General features: G+C 37.0%; 1 protein-coding gene across 5 annotated transcripts in view; it reads left to right on the plus strand.

Moving 5' to 3' along the window:
- The window catches only part of LOC134821209 (copine-7-like), a 44,769-nt gene that overhangs the window by 634 nt on the left and 20,171 nt on the right, over positions 1-23,964 (plus strand). For 3 of the 5 annotated variants that reach the window (XM_063831899.1, XM_063831900.1, XM_063831901.1), the window contains exons 2-8: positions 12,857-12,990; positions 14,147-14,323; positions 14,648-14,746; positions 15,613-15,738; positions 16,433-16,522; positions 16,848-16,976; positions 18,459-18,572. In XM_063831899.1, coding sequence (XP_063687969.1) covers positions 12,857-12,990; positions 14,147-14,323; positions 14,648-14,746; positions 15,613-15,738; positions 16,433-16,522; positions 16,848-16,976; positions 18,459-18,572 — 869 coding nt within the window. Of the gene's footprint in view, positions 1-8,515; positions 8,650-12,856; positions 12,991-14,146; positions 14,324-14,647; positions 14,747-15,612; positions 15,739-16,432; positions 16,523-16,847; positions 16,978-18,456; positions 18,573-23,964 lie in introns of those variants that run through there. The other 2 variants (XM_063831903.1, XM_063831902.1) reach the window with 2 other exon arrangements.

Here is a 23,964-nt window from a genome sequence, read left to right on the forward strand (position 1 = left end):
GTAAATCGTATTATAAAGTATAGATAACCCATAGAGTATAGATTGGAGAATAATTTGGTGGTGTGAAAACTATTATTATCCAATATAATACATTATATCCACAAATACATAGCCACAGTAAACATGCTATTATCTTTCACATTCATCGATTGATGTTTTCTTACATTGATCTTATGGCTTTACTAGTGTAACCCGTGCCTACGGCCAGGACTTCACTATCGCAGTTGAATTGCAAAAGTATAAACAGTGCTAAAGTTAAAATTGTGCAAAAGTATAAACTTTTGGGTCGTGACACCAAACCAAAACTGAAGACTTGACTTTCTGTATCGAAGTAGATATGCCATAATATGTGACAGGATTCCTTTATCATTTGTTGGTGTCTCATGTTGTTGGTGTCTCTCATGTTGTTGGTGTCTCCATGTCCAATATATAATGATAAAGCTGTCTCAGAGCATAATGATCCTAGTTTCATTTTTTTAAACATTCACATTAAAAAAATATTCTTTTCTCAATAGTCAATAGTTATACTTAATAGGCTCCGCTGCCAAATTACCTAATTATGTACAAAGCAGTAATTAAGGGAGCTGTAAATGAGGAGAGAGAGTGAGAGAGAGAGAGAGTGTGACAGAGGGACACAAAGTGAGTCACTTAAATATCACATTTGCTGTACAAATGTGATCCGAACGATCCGAATAACAGCCTCTATGACTCACCTCAATCAAGAGTTTCCCTCTTCAAGGAGCAACTGAAGAGTAACACCGAATCTCCTACTGTCATACCAGAAAGCCCCATTGATGTTACTGGAGACAAATTCTTTGATGCAGAGTGCCTTGTCCCCAAAACCCCATCAAACCAGGGTACTCCTAGTGCAAGTGCCAAGAGCACACCTTCTCAAAACAAGAGAACTCCTACCCAAAACAAAAAGAAGTGTCCATGCAAGAAGAGTGACAAAAACTCAACCTACATCACCTGCAACAAGTGTCAACAGCAATGGCATAATAGGTGCAGTAATCTACTCGGCCTTTCACCATCAGATATTAAGAAAATGGAACTGTGGGAGTGCCCAAGCTGTTATGTCTGTCCCGCACTTAGTAAGGTACCTTCATCCCTCTACGCTGACATCCGTTCAACTAAGGAGGTTGTCACTGCATTATGTCTTAGCGAACGCTCTTCAAACCAGGGGTTGGTTAATGATGATGTCACAGAGAAACTGAACATGCTACAGCAAGAGATAAAAGGCCTCCGTGAGTCTGCCTTCCAGAGAGTTGACCAGCCACACCCAGAGAGCACGACCCTTTTTTTTTTTTTTTTTTTGTCGCGACACCCACTGACCACCGTCATATAGAGGTGGCGACCCTCCACTTGGGGAGCGTCCTACTGGAGTCCATCCATCTGCATTAAGCCCCTTCCCTGAGGGCCACTGGATGATAATACCTGCTAAGGTATCAGCCGAATCGGGGTTGCACCTCCGGAGATTTACTAACTTGGTCCCTAGGGAAGTTCTGGGTGGTTACCCTGGCCGCTCAACACCATGAAAGGATGACGCCCGTGCTGAGTAATGCTGGCTCTTGAGACTTGGTGAGACGTAGGTTGCTAATGGCGGTTGCGGGTGTGCTAACGTTTGGATAGTGTGTTAGGTGGTGGGGAACTGTATTGATACTATCTGCCTTTTGGTGGCTGAGCTAAAACGTGAGGGTTTGTGATGTCACATGAGGTGGACTCTCACTCAGTCCAGAAATAACAGGAGCAGGGATCATAATGTACGACACAGGAAAAACAGGTTCTGATCCAGGGTCCATTTATGCCATTACACACATTACACACGTTTGGTGTGGTAACTACTATACATTACTCCCATAACACTCCCACAATGTAGCGATACTCCCATTGCACTCCCACATTGTAGCGATACTCCCATTGCGCTCCCACATTGTAGCGATACTCCCATTACACTCCCACAAATACAATGTAGCGATACTCCCATTACACTCCCATATTGTAGCAATACTCCCATTACACTCCCACATTGTAGCGATACTCCCATTACACTCCCACATTGTAGCGATACTCCCATTACACTCCCACATTGTAGCGATACTCCCATTACACTCCCACATTGTAGCGATACTCCCATTACACTCCCACATTGTAGCGATACTCCCATTACACTCTCCGAGGGGCGGCAAATTTGCAAACAGGGGGGCAGCAAAACCCAGCGGGCTAATTAATGTAGAGACTGGCAAGCAGAACGGCTATATTAACAAGTGGTTTAATCCGGTTTGGCTTGTCATGATCGAATTACCGCACCGCGGCGTGAGGTTAGTGTCACATGGGAGTCAGGTGAGTGATATTGGTGCTAGCGGGAAGCAGTTCTGTGCGCGCACCCGCTGTTTATGACTGCGCGCCAATCTTTGCTTATATCTGGGGTGTTAGTCGATCGTTGCCAGTGGAGTCCTGGTACATAAGGGGGCCCACTAGCGCTGTCGGCTCTATAGTAACCCGAGGAGCTGGCGTATTCAAGGCCCACCATGGCTTTTGCGAGTTGCCTCGTGAGTTAAACTGGTGTATTCATAGCCCACCATGGCATTGCGAGTCCCCTCGCTAGGCACAAGATTCTTTTATAGACACTAATGCTGCCTCGCCACAAAGTGCAATGCGGACAGACATGAGCCCTGGAAGAACCAGTAAAACCTGACAAGGATTCTCACCCTGTCAGAAGCAGCAGCAGCCCTCGGCCTCCACCAAACAGGATGCCACAGCCTAACCATGGTCCTGGTCCCACATCCCCTCCCCTACCTAATACTGTCTCTCCACACACAAAGAAACATGTGACACCGTGCAAGCCCTATGAAATGTATGACCCTCTAGCCCTTACACCAGAACTTAAGGAGGAAGTCCAAGCGTTCATCAGTGGTAACTGTAGCGAATTTACTAGTGTTGGTGAAAACTCTCGTGAAGTAATGTACTTTGGTGACTTCTCGTATAGGTACACTGGCACTGAGCACCCAGCAAGAGAAATGCCGCACGTGCTGAAGAAGCTTATTGACACAATTGTTCCTAAAATACCTTCTCCAGTGAATGATAGGAATATCAAGATTAACTCGTGTCTCATTAGTAAGTATAGCTCTGGTGCTAACCACATTCCAATGCACAGAGATGATGAGCCTGTGATTGATCCCGAATCTCACATCCTTACGATCTCACTAGGAGCTGCCCGTACCATGTCCTTCTGCAATAATGATGACAGCCAATCAGAAGATCTCCCCCTTCAGGACAACAGCTTGTTAGTCACAACGAGATATGCGCAGGACTTTTGGAAACACGGGATCCTCCCAGACGAGAATGTCTCCACAGAGAGAGTGAGCCTGACCTTTAGACACATTTCTCCTCACTTCATCAATTCGACCATCATTCTGGGTGATTCAAACACCTCCAGGATGACATTTGGTGACTCAGTAGGTACCTTTGGTCGTTGGGTCCCTGGGAAGCGTGTTTTGGTAGGTCACATGGAGGCTCTCCCTGATGCAATTGAGATTGGCCCTTACCGTAATATTGTCATCCATACTGGAATCAACAGTATTAACTCCCGGTCTCATCCACGATCAGAAGCCTACCTCCTCCATGTCCTCGAATCCAAGTGCAGAGACATTACTGAAACCTACCCCAAATCCAAAATCCACTTGTCAATGTTACTTCCAACTAGACTAAACTCTCTAAATAGAAAAGTTGAAAGCTTTAATCGGGGCATCCTCGATGTGTCTTATCAGCAAAGAAACATTTTTATTATTGATAACTCTATTTTTGGTCGCCAGCTCTCAGATGAGTATGGCAGATGGGATATTGCTGCAAATGGCCCTCTTACCTCAGATATTGTCCACCTTGGTAAAAGTGGTATCCGTAAATTTGCTGGCACGAATATTAAGGAATCTGTAGCTGGCAGAAGGAGTAGCCAGTCTAGAGCACGTTTTAACACCAGTCAGGGGAACTTCGGCGGAGCGGTAGAGGGTGGTAGGCACCCACCATAATTATGATGATCAAACAACCACAAATTACTAAGAATGTTTGCAATGGATGCAATAAATTTATCTCAACACACCACAAAATTTTGAACTGTAGTTCCTGTGGAACAGTTACTCACTCTAAATGTGCCCAAAATCTCTTCCAATACACCCACACCAATGATAGCTGGCAATGCTACATCTGCATCGTCAGCTTACCACAACGGTACTGCCCATTTGCTTCTGCACTTATACGTGACAAACATGACCCAGTCCACCTTGATGAAATTGAAGATGTTTCTGAAATCAATGAAATCCATAAAAGCTGTAAAAATTATGATCATAAAAGCTTTAAGAACCTCATAAAGCTGTATCATAGAAATGGGCAGAACCTTACTGGTATTTTTAACAATATTGATGGAAATGCTGCAAATTTTGATACATTTGTCACAGAAATCTCACAGTACAGTCATCCACTCTCGTTTATTGGCTTGGCTGAGACAGATATTGATGCAAACCTCAAAGACCTGTATAGGATACCCGGTTATCTCTCTGAATACACCAATAAATTACGTGACAAATCTAAAGGTAGTGGAGTGGGAATTTACATCAATGAGTCACTTACTTACACCCGTATTGACAAACTATGTATGTGTACCCCTAACCTTGAATCAGTGTTTGTCTCCATAACAAATGTTGGCAGGCCCCAAACAGTTGGCGTCCTATACAGACCACCTGGTGGATCTGACAAAGATGCCCTACACGAATTTGAGAGCCTTCTTAATCAGGTTCCTGATAGGAACGTTATCCTGCTTGGAGATTTCAACTTTAATCTATTTAATAAAGGCTCTGCCAGCTTTGAAAACATTTTATATGGAAATAACTTCATCCCACTTATATCACTGGCAACGCACCATAAACCAGGCTGTGTCCCATCGCTTATTGACAATATTCTGACAAACTCCACTGACAATATTGTGTCAGCTGGACTACTGGATACCAGGGTTTCGCATCACTCTCCAATTTTCTGTATTCTCGAATGTAGCATGCCTGAAGAACCAGAACTTGACCCTTGTAAACCAAAATACGACTACTGTGAATCTAATATGACCAAGTTCTTAGAAGATATTCAAACAAATTTTTGTGGGCAGGTGTGCTACAACGTAGAAAACTTTGAAATTTTTTGAAAAACAAGGCTAGTGACATATCAATAGCTGTTCTTAAGAAATGTTGCACTACAATCTCTAAACACCTAGCTGGTTTCCTAAACTCATTCATGAAGCTGGGTCTATTTCCAAATATTCTAAAAATAGGTAAGGTCACCCCCGTATTTAAGAAAGGAGACCCACAGCTGTTTGATAACTACAGGCCTATATCCATTCTACCTATCTTTGGTAAGATATTTGAAAAAGTAATTTACTGCCGACTATATAGCTTCTTTACTTCACATATGGTCATATACGATAAACAGTTTGGATTCAGATCCAACCACTCAACGGCACATGCCATCAATTACTCCATTGACCACATTCTTAAAAACCTAGAAAGTAAGAATCATGTAATTGGCATATTCATTGACTTAAGCAAAGCGTTTGACACAATCGACCACAGAAAATTACTTGTCAAACTTGAACACTATGGCATAAGAGGGCCCTGTCTTGACCTAATTGAAAGCTATTTGTGTAACCGACAGCAGTATGTTGATTTCCAAAATACACACTCTGATCACTGCAAAATTGAATATGGGGTACCACAGGGATCAGTTCTAGGCCCTCTCCTCTTCTTACTCTACATTAATGACATTACCAACTCTAGCAAACTTGGACACTTCATACTGTTTGCAGATGACACGAACATATTTGTTGCTGGAAAAACTGAACAAGAAGCCTATTTGAATGCTAATAAAGTACTTGAATCTGTAAATGACTATTATGGAATCTAACTTGCTGCACATTATGGAATCTAACTTGCTGCACATTAACCAAAGCAAATCGGTCTACATGTTATTCAGACCTGGCCGGTACTCGTCCTGTGCACGTGCTCGTGAATATGGCTCTGAGAACTCACTCACGTTATCAGGCAACACGCTTACACGAGTAGATAAAGTGAGATTCCTTGGTGTTATCATAGACCATGAACTATCCTGGGAACCCCAACTAGATAACATAAAAAGTAAACTAACTACAAGTATAGCTATAATTAAACGTATTATGAAGTTTATTCCAGAAACAGAGTACCATAAGCTGTATGACTCCTTATTCAAGTCTCATATGAGCTACTGTATCAGTAGCTGGGGTGGTGTCACACCTTATAGACTATCTAAACTGTTCTCCATCCAAAAAAGATGTGTACGCCTTCTATTTGGAAGCAAACCAAGCTTTGACCGGGCAGAGTATTATGAAACATGTGCACGTGCAAGACCATACAGTGAACACATCGCAAAAAGGAGCTTTGCTTTGGAAAACACTAAGCCAATATTCAATACCGAGAAAATCATGTCAATCCACAACCTGTACACCCAACATATATCCACTGAACTGTTTAAAATCTTGAAACTGCATCAACCTATCTCTCTGACAAGTTTATTCCAAACAAGTTCCAGAGCATGTAGCCAAACTATGCGGGTCCCCCGACACAAACTTGAAATTTCTAAACTCAATTTTGTCTTCAAAGGTACGACTATATGGAACAGTTTGGTTGATAAAATATTCGACAAATGCACTCCTAATGAAAACAATGTCATGGTCCCTGGCTCTAGTAAATTTTCCGACCTTTCCTCCCCCATCTCAATTATCAAGAGCCGTATCAAAAAGCTCTTACTTGAAACCCAGCAATTGAAAACACCTGGGCGTGAAATTGAGTGGCTCCCCCTAAATAGCTGGGGCATTGAACCAGCTTAGTCAATCAGCATCCCATCCCTTGCATACAACTAATTACAAAAGCGCTAATTATACCTGTTTCAAAAGCATCTTGTCTGGAAGTTCCCTGACTGCCGTGTGAATCTTTGGATCTATTTTTGGATCTATTTTTATATTGATATGATTTTTATATACCTATATATTCCTCGCATAATTTCCATGTCCGCCTGAACAAACCTGGCACCATCAAATCTTACTCTAGAAACCCCAGAACTCATCAAGCCTAGTCTGAATTCAAAACTAGTTGACCAGCTACGTACAGTTTCCTGGACAGCTGGAACCTTTTGGGCCATGCACAAGCCAATAGCATGTATGGTCCTGCAGTGGGGTCTCCTTGTCCTTGGATCTGTGTTTTGATCCGTCTTTTCTTAAAATTTTCCATTTGTGTCACTTAGAATCACCTTTTAAAATGTTAATCGACACCACTGGTCCTAGTTAAATTTAGCCATGGCACGACTACTCGAACGTAACAGTTAAATAGGTGTGACATACTATTATATTCTTATAATTATATCATATGAATTGATTGCACTGCTAATAAATAAAATACTTTGTTTTACTAAAATACTTTGTTTTTACTACAAAATATAGTGGGTTAATCAAAAGCTTGAAAAGATGGATAAAAGGCAAGTGTTGCCACTCTGACTTGCCCCATTATTATCTCATATCAAAAACTAAATTAATCACAAGGTGAAAAGACTTAAGGCCACAGGGGGGGGGGGGGTCCGAGGTCGATTTTGAGATTTTGAGATATGTTGTAGAGCTCGATCTAAATTTTCAAATGCTTTTGTCCTTACCGAAAACAAAGTTTCTTATTTGAAGATATCGCGCGTTGAATTTTGAGGTTTACCTGTAATTCTATTGTAAATGAAAACTTTAAATGAAATCGTGTTCAAAATCTATCTTCTTTTTCAGTTTATGACTTAGAACCTTGTAACTTGGCAACAATGTTCTTCAAGGTATTTTGAGTTTTTGTTATGTAACGATTTATGATATCTTGCTCCAAAGCTGAGATATGAGGTTAACCATGAGTGCGGGTTACAAAATTTAAAATGGTTAACCTCATAAAAAGAGTTAGGAGCAAAATTACAACAATCGTTACATAACAAACTTTTAAATTTATGTCAGGAACATAAGTTCCAAATTTGAGGTGAAATGGATAAAAACTCTAGGAGAAGATAGATTTTGAAGTCAAAAATTCGAGGTTTTCAGGAGAGGCAAAAAACTGTTTTTTATGTTATGTGATTTTTGAGAATTTTGCCTTAATTTGTATATTTTTCAAAGTTTAACTGCTGAAATAACACAAAAACAATAAAAACAAAGCTTATCGTAGTTTTCAGTTAATGGCATCAATATTTCTGCCCTCCATTATCGATTTATCAAAAAAATGTGGTTAAATGAGAATTGGTTAACCTCATTTATAAAAAAAAGTATCAATAGTCTGACTGAATCATGGGACAATTGTTTATAAAGCGAATAAATACTTGTAATTGTCTTGAATTACTAGTTTCTTCTCGTCAGAGGTTTTGTACATGAATAACATATCATAATTACATGTAATGGCTTTGGTTCGGTAGCCAACTAACGAATTACGAACTTAGCCAGCTCATGAGTATGTGAAATGGACGTCCTTTCTGATTTCCAGACTCCCCCATCTACAAAACCCAAAACAAAGCTAGGAACAACAGGAGCTGGGAAAGGTTTCAGCAAATATATTGGAGATGATGAAATCGGTAGGCTAGTCTGCTTATCAAGCTCGTGCTACCAGCTCCAGACAGCTTGCTTCAACCCTGCTATGACCAACCAACTTCTTTCTGGACTCATTAAAGTGTATTAAATGCTAATTGATGATTAATAATGCCGGCTATGCTGTTATTAACACACCAACTACACATGTTAGTTTTCTATCGTTTTAGTACTGTTTTCAGATCAGTCATTGGAAAACCGACCTCTTTAGTTAGAAATATAATAAACATTTCTCTAAACAAAAATATAAGACCTGGTTTAAAACCTTACACAGGCCACAGCAATTATATTAGTTAAGTTATAATCACACTTAGATAGGGCACTGTACACTAAATAATAATGTGACCCATTTGCATTTTATTTTTTATTTTATTGCACATTTATTTGAAGTACGTGATGACACTAATAATCTGCTATAAAGTTAAATTGTGCTAGTTAGGACTAATCTTATTATATATGCAAAAAAGGAAATGTATATAATATACATGTATACATGTGTATATATATATATATATATACGTTAATATATATATTAACGTAGCTCCCACACAATCAAGCCAGAACTCGAGTAGATCTGTGTCTTTGAACTGACAATACTAGACGAAATGAAATGCATTATTATAATAATGCATTACATTTCGCATAAATGTAATGCATAAATGCATTATATCCTCAACTGATGTTTTAACTGAATATTCAACTAGCCAAGCTGTGCTTTGTCAATGACTAAAATACAGCTACTGCTGCAATTTAAAATTGATTGTGCACACAGCTTACAGCAGTAACAAGATCTTTAAATTCAGGCTAACAATCCAAACTCCCAATTACCTTACAACTTCATCAAGGAGCTAATTTGACACTTCTAAAGCTTGAACATCTTGGGACATAGCCAATAGTCATGTACGTTGTAATAATAAAGTGCAGATTATAGTGCTTACTCTAATTGCTAAACACAACAATGGTGATAATGGTGATAACAGAGCGATGAAAAGCAACGTATACTATTAGCATTTTACTGTACATTATTATCATCATTATCATATTAGGATTATTCCTGTTTTATGGCTTAGAAAATAATAATAATAATAAAATTTGGTAGCTTAAACACAAACTCTAAGCCCAGTGGATAAACCACAAAACTTATGCTCTATTGTGTGAAACAAAGATACTAGATCAAGATAACTATCAAGGATTGTATGCATAGGACATAAAAAGTTTTGGAACGAAGATGACATGCTTATGAAGCGAGCTAACAGTCTAACAGAAATGCTGATAGTATAGGGATCACTGTAATTCCTGAATCATGTTGAGGTGATATGAGGAGAAGAAGTACATTTACCTGACTATGGTTCCTATACTAGGGACCTTGTGCTTTGTGATATTCCCCTATCGCTATGTCATCATTACACCAATTGTATGTTTATATTATTATGTATATCTTAATCCTATAGGGACAATCCTGTCTTTATAATTTTCAAATTCGTGTCAGTTTAAATTGACTTACAACATTGCTTACGTTTAAATTCTATTATTTTTACGAACTTAACCTGGCATACACAAAACTCGCTACTTTATTACATCATACTTAAGGCCAGAGGGGGGGTAAGGGGTCAAAAAATTCTACCAAAATATTATTTTCTAAATCGATTTAATTTTTGATGACAAAAACATTGCTGCTATTCACATATTTGTAGCTGATTAACTTTATTTTATAATTGAGGTTAACCGATTTTCACAAAATTGACTATACAACATTGAGGTTAATAAAATTGAGGTTCATATTTTATTACACGCCATAATTTTTTGTTATTTCGGTCAGCAAATGTAAACTCTAAATTTTAGGTTCATAATTATCAGAAAAAGTAATATCCAAACGTGATTAAATGAGGTTAACCTCTTCTTTTAGATATATCAAGAATAGATCAAATGATAGAGTTATTATTTTCATCGTAAGTTTACGGTATACAAATTTCTAAATAGATGACGTGTTGATTGACTTTCTTTTATCTTGAGAAAATGAAAAAAATGAGGTTAACCATCACATTTTGGTACCGTAGGGAATATACATACGATTCTTACTTATGTAATGTACCACAATATCGAAGTGAGGTATCTATTGGTATCACAATGCCTACAACTATAATCACGTGACAAAGGTGATTTGAACTGACCATATTTTAGTAGAAGATTTTACCCGTAAATGGCTAAAAAATGAGGTTAACCTCTCATTTTTTGAATATCTGACCAGTCAATTACATGTTAACCTCAAAAACGTAATCGTTATACTGTACAAATGTTTTACTACATATATAGTAACATATTGATAAACCAATCCCAGTGTTATATGGTCTAAAGCGAGGTTAACAACCAAATTCTAAGCAGTTAGTGTTTACAGGAAGTCTTGGTTAACCTCATTTTTTACAATACAAGGACATTAACTACTGAAAGTGGCTAAAATCATTTAGGAGACGGCCAGGTCTGATCAAGCAAACGTTATTAAGTGTATAAAAAGTCCTAACTAACGAACTGTGATACATTCCAGTGAATATTCAAAATTTTGAAAACACTAAATTGCATCTATCTCAAAACACATTTTTTGACCTTTCGATTCCTTAGTTGAGAAAACCGGCCACTCTCTGATATTGAGATTTGGTACAGTGGTTCCTTGGAAAACTATCTAGATATCTGGTGCAGCGATTTTTTTTATTTGACTCGTTTCTCGAATTATGAGGTTAACCAATTAAATTTTCCGAATTTTTGACATGGTTAACCTCATAATTTGAGAACAGAGTCAAATAAAAAAAATCGCTGCACCAGATGTGAGGATAATTGTCCAAGGAACCACTGTACCAAATCTCAAGATCAGGGATTGGCCGGTTTTCTCAACTAAGGAATCGAAAGGTCAAAAAAGTTACAGCCGTTTAAAGTTCCAGTTTAACATGTAATTACAGGTAAACCTCAAAATTGAGCGCGCGATATCTCAGAAGCGCAAGGTCAGATTTTGATCCGGTTTTTTTCTTTTTGTTCGTATCCAGTAGCTATTATCAAATATGCAAAAACTACAAAAGTGCCATTTACCCCCCCCCCTCTGGCCTTAACTTCAAGCAGCTGTGTATTTTAATGGTACGATAAGCACTTGGTGGCAGCTCTCCTTCTTGAGCGTATTCAGATATTTTCAATACAATTATCTCCGTAGCTCCGGGTAGCTCCTCCAGGGCTCACGACTACTCACTAATCGTGGACTGTGGACTGTGGAGGGCGCTTCTGTTCTGCTCTCTTACTCGCCGTCTTTGTGGCTTCCTTGTATTTGATATCTGTAAAATTTTCATGGATGTTCATTTAATAAAGTTTACATTATAATTTTATATACTAAGTGGCATTTTAACCGATTAACCGCGGAGTTTGGGGGAAGGAAACGAGTGCATTAAATCCGGGTTTTGATCAAAATGTATGGCTCCAATTAGATAAAGGTAATGGACGCGGTAAATTGGGTTTTTACTGTAATAATATATGTTGGTATGTTCCTTTTCCAACGTGTTGAATATACAATATGCATGTGAATATTTCCTATTCTTAGGGAAAGGGGCGGTAGTTTTCTTAGGGAAAGGGGCGGTAGTTGAGTGTGTCCCATATCATAGCACCTAATTGTCAGTTTTTATGTCCCTAATGCTGGAACAACAAATGGATGACATACAGTTGGCGGAATATAAGGTATCTCTTGAAGAGTCAGATGAGATTGGTAGGTCGCAGTCAGTCACATGACACGTGTTATACAGCCACGTGTAGTTAGTCACGTGATTATAGTTATCCAGAGCTGTGCCAAGAGCTATCTTTCTTAGCGCTATATTTTTCTTTGGAAGCAGACGCTCGTGCTCGTGCTGGTGTAGATTGGGCCAGCAGCTATTTTTCGCCCATAAAATTATCGAGTTATTCAAGCGGGAGCTCGGAAAAAATATCGCAATTTCGATACTTAACTTTTATGAAACTTCTTTTTGAAACAAATATTTGTATAAACGCTTGGTCTTCATTTCGCGATCAACGTAGTGAAAACGACACAATCTGCTGTTACGAAACAAGAGAGATATCACAATCTCAAAGTACTCAAAACTCAAACTTCCTCTTGTGGATTGATATCAATTTTATGCTAAATGATAATTATTGATAATTGATCACTAATTGGTAAACTCATTTCAGCTAAAGGGGCGAATGCCGGGATGGTAATCCTCAATTTCTCCTGTAAGAAGCTGAGAGACAGAGATGTGTTGAGCAAGAGTGATCCTCAAATCTTGCTGTATACTAGTGTGAAAGACAGGGCTAACTACACCCTGGTAAATTAGTTATTTAACTTTTACAATACATAATTAATTCGTTGATCAAATTAAGAAATAAGTAATCTGCTTTTTATCCGAAATCGAGTAAAATAATATCAGTTATCGTCTATCGAGTAAAATAATATCAGTTATATATTACTACATCCCTGACTGTTTTTGGTCAAATTTAAAGGCATTTTCGTAGCAGAATATACAGGTATACTTTAGATAACATTTGGATTTTGGGACATAAATCAACTGCGTTTATGCTTCGAGATTACCTTATCATCCACTTATTTGTAAACTTCAGGTACTTTCAAAATAATCTTGTCTCTCTTAAATTGATCATTATAAATAAATTCACAGTTTATTGCAGCGGTACAGGTGCCACTATACTAGACAGTAGACATCAACGTGACATTAGTCTCATTTTGATACTTGGCTTGTATTTCATTTCCACAAAAGCATTCAACACCAGCGCATTCTGTCTATACTACTAACTTCTGCATCTATTTACGCAGAGTTACACCCATTCTTTACCGTACGTTTCATTACTTTTCATTTTAATTTAGAGAAATGGGGGGGGGGGGGGGGGGGGTGGATTTTACGAAGGAAGTTCATTTCTATATAATTTAATCTAGTACAATACGATACAAAACGATGTATTGGTAATAATATATGCTTATGTAACATGATGGGCTGATAGTTAGTACATGCAACATGCAACATGCAACATAATATTATGATGGGCTAGTAGCCACAGCAGTATTCATCCTAAAACACGTTTCTAAAAGCATCTAAATAATATGTCCCTTTTTTAGCGTGAATAGTTATTGGTACCTAGTACCTATAAGTATAGACGGGTTGGGTTAGGGTATATACTATATACTAATGAGTACTGACCCTCATTCGTCAACAGGACTATCAGTTTGTCGCAAAGGAGATAAAACTATAATTTTGAGGAGTTTTAAAGATTTGAGGATCTATAGATAAATTGCGACCCAAAACCCCTTACCTCCCCTTACCTCCCCTGTTCTTCGAATTCATTGTGCAGGAAATCTGAAATGCATATCACTGTAACCTGCCATGCTACTACAGTAAAATGTAAATACCCTGAATTATTAATTTTTAGATAATCAATTAATAATTAATTAAAATAATTAACTTTGAACAGGTTGGCAGAACGGAGAAAGTAAAGAACAACTTGAACCCAGTTTTCGGGACTGGAATAGAAATACCGTACATATTTGAGCGGCAGACTTTCTGCAAGGTTGTGGTAATTGATGATGACAATGAAGGTCTCAGCAATGCTGCTGATAACCTTGGGGAGGCAGAGTTCACGCTGGGACAGGTATTAATATATTTAATTTTGTAATGTTTATTAGTTTTACTTCTATAATATAATATGATCTTTGTGCTTAAATTTTTGTGCAAATGTGATATAATACGTACCTAACGGTGTTCAACCGAACAATACTATTCTTAATAGAATACAAATTAAAATTGACACTGATCAGATCATTAACTGGTAATCCCTCCTCCTCAATCATACTGTTACTTTCTCCTCATACTTTACTGTTACCCTTACTGTTACCCTTACTGTTACCCTTACTGTTACCCTTGCTGTTACCCTTACTGTTACCCTTGCTGTTACCCTTACTTTTACTTTCATTAGGCTGTTTCAAAGAAGACACTGGATTTAGATCTGCGACATTTGAGGTGGGGAGTTAAGGGGTTGTGTATTGTCAGCGCTTCTCATACTACCAACACTAAGGTACGTACTTGTGTGTTTTACTTGTGTTTTACTTGTGTTTTACTTGTGCTTTACTTGTGTTTTACTTGTGTTTTACTTGTGTTCTACTTGTGTTTTACTTGTGTTTTACTTGTGTTTTACTTGTGTTTTACTTGTGTTTTACCTGTGTTTTACCTGTGTTTTACTTGTGTTTTACTTGTGTTTTACTTGTGTTTTACTTGTGTTTTACTTGTGTTTTACTTGTGTTTTACTTGTGTTCTACTTGTGTTTTACTTGTGTTTTACTTGTGTTTTACTTGTGTTTTACTTGTGTTTTACTTGTGTTTTACTTGTGTTTTACTTGTGTTTTACTTGTGTTTTACTTGTGTTTTAATTGTGTTTTACTTGTGTTCTACTTGTGTTTTACTTGTGTTTTACTTGTGTTTTACTTGTGTTTTACTTGTGTTTTACTTGTGTTTTACTTGTGTTTTACTTGTGTTTTACTTGTGTTTTACTTGTGTTTTACTTGTGTTTTACTTGTGTTTTACTTGTGTGTTCTATTTAGTCAAATAAAAAACAGTAAGTTTTAAATTAAAATAACCTACTTTTTGAATTAGGAATCGCCCACTTTCTAAAATATAGAAACAGCTCCTCTATAAAAAGTGTCAAGCTTAGCCGCTACTCACTACTCAGCTTACTCACTTTCTCCAACGCCTTTGTTTTATTATCCGTATATTGCTTTACTCGCCAACCAATTGAGCAACTTAACTTAACCTCTGTTTAGTAATGTATGTACAAAATATACAATGTAGACTATACATATTGTGTATAGTTATACATTGTTGATTGTATTCTATACAATGTATTATATACATAGTGTTTATTTATCTAACTTACCACCTTGCTCAGGAGCTGGTGACACTACAGTTTGAAGGTGGACACCTGGACCGGAAGGACACTTTTGGTAAAAGTGACCCGTACTACGAGATATACCGTATAACGGGGGGAACTGAAGCTCTTGTGAAACGTAGTGAGGTAGGTACCGGTGGAAGTCACTTCATTTGTAACACAATTTTAAGGAGTTCTAATCGGACTTAAAAACCATCATGAGAACTCTTACAGAGAAGAAATTTTATTAAAATCATATTAAATTAAAAATGTGATAATGTAAAGTCAGTGAATTATTATGCTCTCGGTGGCTCTACTTACTTTTTATGTACCAGGGGTACTGTACACTGGTGCCAAACGGACTGCTCCTTAGCATTTATGTGTTAACTTAATGAACCTTTCCGTGCTCAAAATTAAAATATTATAATCATGATAGCATTGTCCCTTTGTAGTTTAGTTCAAGCCTTGCTAAAGTCCATATATATGAGCCTTACTTGTAGGTGACCATTGTGCCGGCTCAAATTAGCCCGAATATTACCACCATTCACCATTCGCTGATCTACATTTTACCCCATAGCTGACTACATAGCTGACCGGTTACATTTTACTAACTAAAGAAAATTGTGAGATGCAATCTGCTTATCTTTAAATAATGTATAATATATTACAATCTAAGATATTAATATGTAGATCATACAAAATTGACCACCATTGCATCAGTTTGACTGTCTCCAAGCGCACACATAATTTGAGAGTGCTATGAATTATGCAACATTGCCTTCTTAGTAATATAACTAATATTAAATTAATAATAAAGTAATATTATTAATATTACTAATAGGTGGTGTACAACAACTTGAACCCAAGATGGAGGCAGGTGGAGATAACGGGAACCCAGCTTTGTATGGGGGATGAGAACGCTTCTATAAAGGTAATTCAGAGATATTATAGATTCCGAGTGTTTGAGTGATAATTATAGCGCATCTTCTTTTTGTATCCTATCTTTATGTATTTAAAATATGCATTTGCTTCTATGCTCATATTCTTACGTAAAAAGTGAGGTTGAGAAAAATGTTTCCATATATTACATCAGTTAAATTGGTTTATTTTACATTCAAGTACGTAGCTTGAAAGTAAATTTCAGAAGTGAATTACGGCTACTGATCTTCATTATAATCTAATATTTTTCAAAGATAAAAGTATGGGACTAAATAATAAAGTAAAGTACTAATATTATTAATATTATATATTGCCAGATAAAAGTATGGGACTACGACAGCACAGCAGCTCCAGACCTTATCGGAGTGTGTACAACTACCCTGGCTAAGATGAAGAAGGTTAAGAAGGAGATAGTTGAGTTCGATCTTATCCATCCTAAAAAACAGGTAACTTGCGAAGTTAAGTTTACTATTGTAGTAAACTTTTATTGAGTTTACTAAGTTAACTTTTATTAAGTTTACTAAGTTAACTAATGAGTTATGTTACAGTAGCACTTAGCAGTTACTATTTCTTCTGCATTTTTAATAGAGTTGGGGTTTCAGTTTAACCTTTACTTGCATGTAGATTGCACTTATTTAGATTGTACTCATGTAGATAAATCCGATAAAACGCGCCAACCAACTTGTTTCTGCTATCTACATTCAGATCCCTGAATTAAAAGCAATTTTCAAGCTCATCTTTTCCAGATTTGCAGTACAAAAACAACAACTTACAGCCTTGCAATGTCCTAGTTATTATTTTCACAGCTGTAACAAGCTGATTATTAACCTTACGTTTTGTAAAAAATTACGTACTATAAGAAATGAGTCGTTCTTGAAAAAGTAGTGAATATTTCCATTTTGTAGGAGGTACAGTAAATGATATGAGTGCAGTAAGTAGCATTAAAATCACAGTTTCACTAGCGACTAGGTAAGCGTCCAGCATGAGTTAAATGAATGTTCCTGCTAAGTAAAATGAATGTTCGTTGAATGATGAATGTACCTCACGACTTTTCCTTGATGGAATTGCGGCACACGCTGTTTAATCTGCCAATGAACTCTCGGTAACTCTTACACGGCACGATGAAATTTCCTTTGGCTGTCCTGGATCAGAAAATCCGGCGACAAACCTTTTAATTTTGCTAATTAAGAGCTGGTCTCTTTAGATCAGGCGCTGGCTAATCCTTTTCAACAATGCTGAAAACATCGTATCTCAAACATTGAACAAGTTGGATGGATAAAATTGATTTGTTTAAAGCATGCCCTTAATTAGCACTTATAATCCTCTCAATATATATATCTCTATTATTATTATTCAGACAGTTGATTTACAACTGTACTATATCCTCCGATCCAGGGAATTAGTTACATATTATTCTCTAAGTAATTTTACTGTGGTCTTTAATTGAGCAGCATCTCTCTTACTTTTCTTAACCATTAAATAATATTACTAAAAACTAAATACTGTGTGTTCTTATTTATCAAACTAAGGGAGTCCCTTGTGTGCACGTGCACCTCCTTTAAAACAAATAAAACATGGAATGAACCAGAGCTTAGCGTTGGAGCGTTGGAGCTTAGCGTTGAACAATTGTCCAATCCATCGACCGAGCGATTATTTGTTAGCCACAATCCACACCTTTTGTTTCATTTGGTCGGTAAAGGTACCCTTAAAACCGCATCTTTAAAGCTTATAATTTGCATTGAGACTATCATCCCATGACATTAGATTCAGTATTCTCAATTCAGTATTGACATTAGATTCAGTATTCTCGTAGACCATAAAATAAGCTATAAAATTTGCCTCAAATCACCTACTTAAACTACAAGCACGCAGCTGAAACAAACCCCACAATAACACTGTACAAATCACATAACACTGGTCTATCCCAGGCTAAGAAGAAAAGTTACAAGAACTCTGGGGTACTGAAGGTACTGCAGTGTACCACTGTCAAGACATGGTCCTTCCTTGATTACGTCACTTCTGGACTTCAGCTTAACTGCATGGTCAGTCAATCTTTATATCTATATATATACATGTGTATATACATACATGTGTATATACATACATGTGTATATACATACATGTGTATATACATACATGTATACACAATACATTTATATCTGCCGCTTTCTGACAAAAGTGCTTAAAGACTACTGTAAAGTCCGAGGTTTTAAAGCACTTATATGACACATTTTTGACAAATTTTGCATTTTACGGGGTTCAAAAAGGGGGTTTCTGGGAGCCGGCGATTGTTTCAATGGTTTTCAGGGATAGTTCTTGACCCAAAAAATAAACCTGGGTGAAAGGATTCAGGATTTCAAACATGGTCTTTAAGCACATTTGTCAGAAAATGAGAAAACGGCAGAATCAATATATTATTATACTATAAAGCTATAATGTTATTACATTGTAAATTATTTTCCGCAATCAGAAAACAAGAGATCTTATTTATTTACATCAGAGATGTTATATTTTCATACAACATCAGCATCTTTGATAGAGATTATATTTAGTTCCACTACAACACTCTAGTCTCTAACAATATAATCATAATGTAATAGATAATATATAAGTCACATTATTAACTTATATACCTTCACCACAGAATTATTCACTGTATTATATACGTATTAAGTCAATTTCTGCTAACATTAAACATTACAATTTAATACACCGTATTTTATGTTCAAATGCGATAGAAAAGTACTGAACTTGTTAATTAATTACGATGATTGAATAAGGAAACATCTCAGACGAAAGATACTGCTATTTTTAATCCTTGAAATATTTTTAAAATATCCTTATTTAATTTTGAACTGATTAAACTGATATTTTTTATTCTCTACTTATGGTGTGGTAAATGAAGAAACATAATCAGTAAAATAAAATTGTAACGTCACAGATAACTTATGAGACTTGTTTAATAATAATAAAATTACATATTAAGTTATTAAATACTAATAATATATGTTAATATTAATATTATATATTAAATACTAATAACAATAAACAAACAATATTTGCGCAATATGATCATTTTCCTTATCAACCAAGTCTTATTCGCCGTAGAAAATAAACATTGTAATTAACTAATAGTAAAGGTAGCGCCCATAAAATCAGGGATAGCTTAGTTGATTAACACGATTAATTTATTTGCAATCTAATAAGGAATGTACCTATTTGACTGTCGCTCGTATATTTAATAATCATATTCCCCATATTCAATGTTATAAAATTATGTTTTATAATAATTATATTATATTTAGAATGTACATTCCAGTAGCAAGTCATTTGGTGAATTATTCATTACTAGTTACATTGATTCAGGCAGTGGCTCACACTCCGTTGATATCTCTTTAATGAGATTTGAATTTTGATTTGAGGCCTCTCAATTTCCCTAGTTGAGTGTGTCCCACAACCAAGCTCATTGCATAGAAGTCCTACATATTATACATTATATATTATAATGAACCTGAACGTATATGTGGCGTGCAGCTCTATAAACCAAAACCAAAACCAAATACATTGATTCTACGATTATTATATTAGTTAAACTTAAACCCTGTCTCCACCTGACAGTTGACTCGTGTGTACCTTTGTCGCCTATGTTAAGATAAGCTTTAACAGGGACATCACATCGTGTGACCACAAAGAGTCTCTAATATTCCTCCAGCAGCGAGTTCTGAGGAGTATTAAAACCCTGCTGCTCATTTCTTAAATACTATATTTACTTGTTTTATTCGTTATTCTTGTTTGGTTTCACTACTAGTAATATCACGTACGATCACCAATCCCCTCTTTCTCTCAATTCACCATGCCAAGTGCAACATAGAGACCTACCATTATACAGTAGGATACTCCTTCTGGGGTCACGTGACAGTCTCCGGAACAACATTACCACTCCCCTGGCCCGCCCCCCCCCTCTCACCACTGCAAACATAATATAATTAGGTGAAAGAAATGGTGACCACACAGCTAAACAGTACGTGTTGGTTTATAGTAGAAGCTCTTACGGGCATTGTCTGCTCGATACGCTAGGGACCCCAGATACACCTTACTAGACGTATTTTTTCCCGATCCATGACTCGTGCCGAAGGCACAAAAGAGTCAAGGACAAGGGTTAGCGATCGAGGTTTTTTTTGTATATGGTAGCTTTGCGACCGTGCGTGCGTGCGTACGTGCCTGCGAGCACTGTTATCGCCCACGTGACTACCTGCGCAAAGTTATTTTGCGTGATAATCTGAATTATATAATTGTTGGCGCGCGGCGCTGAACCAACCAAGTACATTATTAATTTCATCATGTACGTATCCCACTAGGCACTAATTGATAGCATATTATTATTATTTTGAGTTAGTATTACTATTTTGCACAGATCCGTGTCAGGTTGCATAAAAAATAAACATATGGTTACATAGAAGTATACACGATTTTCAAATTCAATATAGAATTATATTAACTGGGCGGCGCTCGGCAGTCGGCATGTCACTTCGCCATATTTGCATGTTTATATAAACAGTAAAGACTGGGCCGTCCCCAGGTTGTATGGAATATGATAAATACGCCATCACGGATCGGGAAATTGAGCGGCCATCCACAAAAGAAAAGCGGCCGCATTTCTTGTTGACCGTAGAATCGATTAAAAGTGGTTTCAAGATGATTGGACTGATTTTTCTCGGTTAAAATTGCAAAAAACCGATTTTTGGGCCAAAAATAGGCCAAAAAACCATGTTTTTTGATATTTTGAGCAAGTTAATTTTGTTGGCATGTCAGCAAAACTTGCATGGAGATAGTTAAAAGACAGCCGCACAAGATGGTATAAAAATAAAACAAATCCCTCTATTTTTTCTGGGGTAAAAATCCAAAAAAGTGGTAAAAATGTTGACTTTTTTGCTTGAAGTTTGAATAATTTTTTGCAGTTGTATTAAATCAACCCAAAAATAGTCACATCGTGTTTGCCTAAATATTTCCTTTCCAAGAAGTACCCACTTCATATACTTTATCGAAGTTTGAATATTGTCACTCCGCAAGCGTTTTTGCAAAATTTTCGACGCGCACTACGCGCAAAAGCATTTAGTTGTTATCAATTGGCACCCGCGCGTTCATCATAAATTTCAAACAGCTATAACTCAGCGAGATTATGACCGTTCTAGCTCATATTTTCACACCAAATAGAAAATAATGTGATCTTATTGCTGACAAAATATGAATATAATTACTTTATTTGCCTTAGAGTAATAGACTGTCAAACTGTCAAAGTTTAAAACGCGCATTGGTATAGCACGTGACTAATAAGGCCAAATTTATACTTCTTAACATATTATCGATCCTTAAACATCATACTATTGTGTCCAATTAGCGGTTAGGTCTCTAAACTCGTAGCAGAAAACACGTCTTTTTGCCCGTAAGAGCCTCTACTATTACACCCCCCGCGCGTGAGGGCACGTTTTTGCTAGTAATTTGCGACATTACTTTATGGATATCGAATCTCGCGACTTCAACGAAGTGCCGGGGACAAGTTTTCAATAATTCATAAACTTTTCAGTTCCTATCGTTTTAAGCATCGTTAGGGCTTTCCCAGAAACTAACTCTCATCATCCTAGGATAATCATGTGTCGCACAGCACTTGTTTCAGTAGAGAGTGTACTCGCCTTTACGAGAGAATGACGTGTACGTTTCGGTCACCTGCGGAAAAAGGAAGTGAGATATCGAAAATCTGAGATAAACCCGATCGATAAAATCCTTTCAGGTAGGTGCTAGTCAAGGTTTCATCTCTTTAGACATTAAGATGGCTTCAAACACCTCACAAAAAGTTTTCAAAAGTAAAATTTACTCGCGACTTTCAAAAACCACCATTGGAGTTGATGAATCCAGATTTTTGGAACATTTTTGGAACATGTGCCAAAATTGTGCCAAAAGTGTGCCATGCATTTATTTGCCCTAATAAGCTCTAAATAGTGCCAAAAATAATTGTAAATGATGGATATATAGTTGCAAGCTAGGTCTAGGGGCAATCGAAAGTAGCATAACATTACCCAGGTTCATGGAATGAACGAAAATGAACAAAAATTAATATTGTCCTAAAAATGCTCAGAACGGTTTAAAATTGGTCGGAAAGTGTTTATATTAGTCCTAGGACCACTCAAACCAAGTTTGGGAATCACTGCATGTCTAGAACCGATGTTACCAATGTTCCAAAATGTTCCAATTTTGTCACAATAATCCTCCTGAGAATCCAGATTTTTGGAACATGGGCACATCGAAGTATTGGCTGTATTTAAGTGCTGGGAAGCCTCAATTCGGTTTTCTAAGATGGATATTATAGGTAAAAACTAGGCCTAAGAGCCATCAAAACTCAAATAACATTACCCAGGTTCATGGAATGAACGAAAATGAAAAAAAAAATGAATATTGTCCTAAAAATGCTCAGAACGGTTTAAAATTGGTCGGAAAGTGTTTATATTAGTCTTACGACCACTCGAACCAAGTTTGGGAATCACTGCATGTCTAGAACCGATGTTACCTATGGTCCAAAATGTTCCAATTTTGGCACAATAATCCTCCTGAGAATCCAGATTTTTGGAACATGGGCACATCGAAGTATTGGCTGTATTTAAGTGCTGGGAAGCCTCAATTTGGTTTTTTAAGATGGATATAGGTAAAAACTAGGTCTAAGAGCCATCTTAAAAGTCAAATAACATTACCCAGGTTCATGGAATGAAAGAAAATGAACAAAAATGAAAATTTTCCTTAAAGCGCTCAGAATGGTAAAAAAATGGTGGCAAAGAGTCAATATTTTTGTCCAACAGGGTCTTAAAGTTGCAATCAGAATTATGTACAATTAGCTCACGTACCTCCAAGAGAAGGCAGAAATTATTTTATTGGTCAACTATTTTGGTTTTAATAATCCCCCAATATATTGATATACATTTTTGACATCATTAGCTGTATTTGTTGGTTGAGGGATGAAGGTTGCGGTTGAAAGGGTTGGTTGAGCGAGGTAGGTTGCTGGTGAAGGGGTTGGTTGCGTTAGGTAGGCTGGTGGTGAATGAGTTGGTTGAGGGATGAAGGTTGCTGGTGAAGGGGTTGGTTGAGTGAGGTGGACTGCTGGTGCTTCTTTGAACTGGTAGATAAAGAGGTAGGCTGATCAATTTAGTGAAGGAATTCATTGTCGTTGTAGTTGTTGTGGTTAACAGAGAGGGATAATGATTTGTAAAACTTAATTATCTATTTATTCTCTTCTTATTCAGTAACAAGCTTGCTAAGTCCTATTGCTGATGACTGCATGTCCAGAACCGATACGAGGGGTGCAGAATACCAAACCATCTTAACAGTACAGTAAATGAATGGTCTGTTGATTGGCCTTATGACTCTTTCGTAAACTCTTTGGAATTG

Source organism: Bolinopsis microptera, chromosome 9, assembly GCF_026151205.1.
Source record: "Bolinopsis microptera isolate Bmic1 chromosome 9, MBARI_Bmic_1.0, whole genome shotgun sequence".
NCBI classification, from domain to species: domain Eukaryota; kingdom Metazoa; phylum Ctenophora; class Tentaculata; order Lobata; family Bolinopsidae; genus Bolinopsis; species Bolinopsis microptera.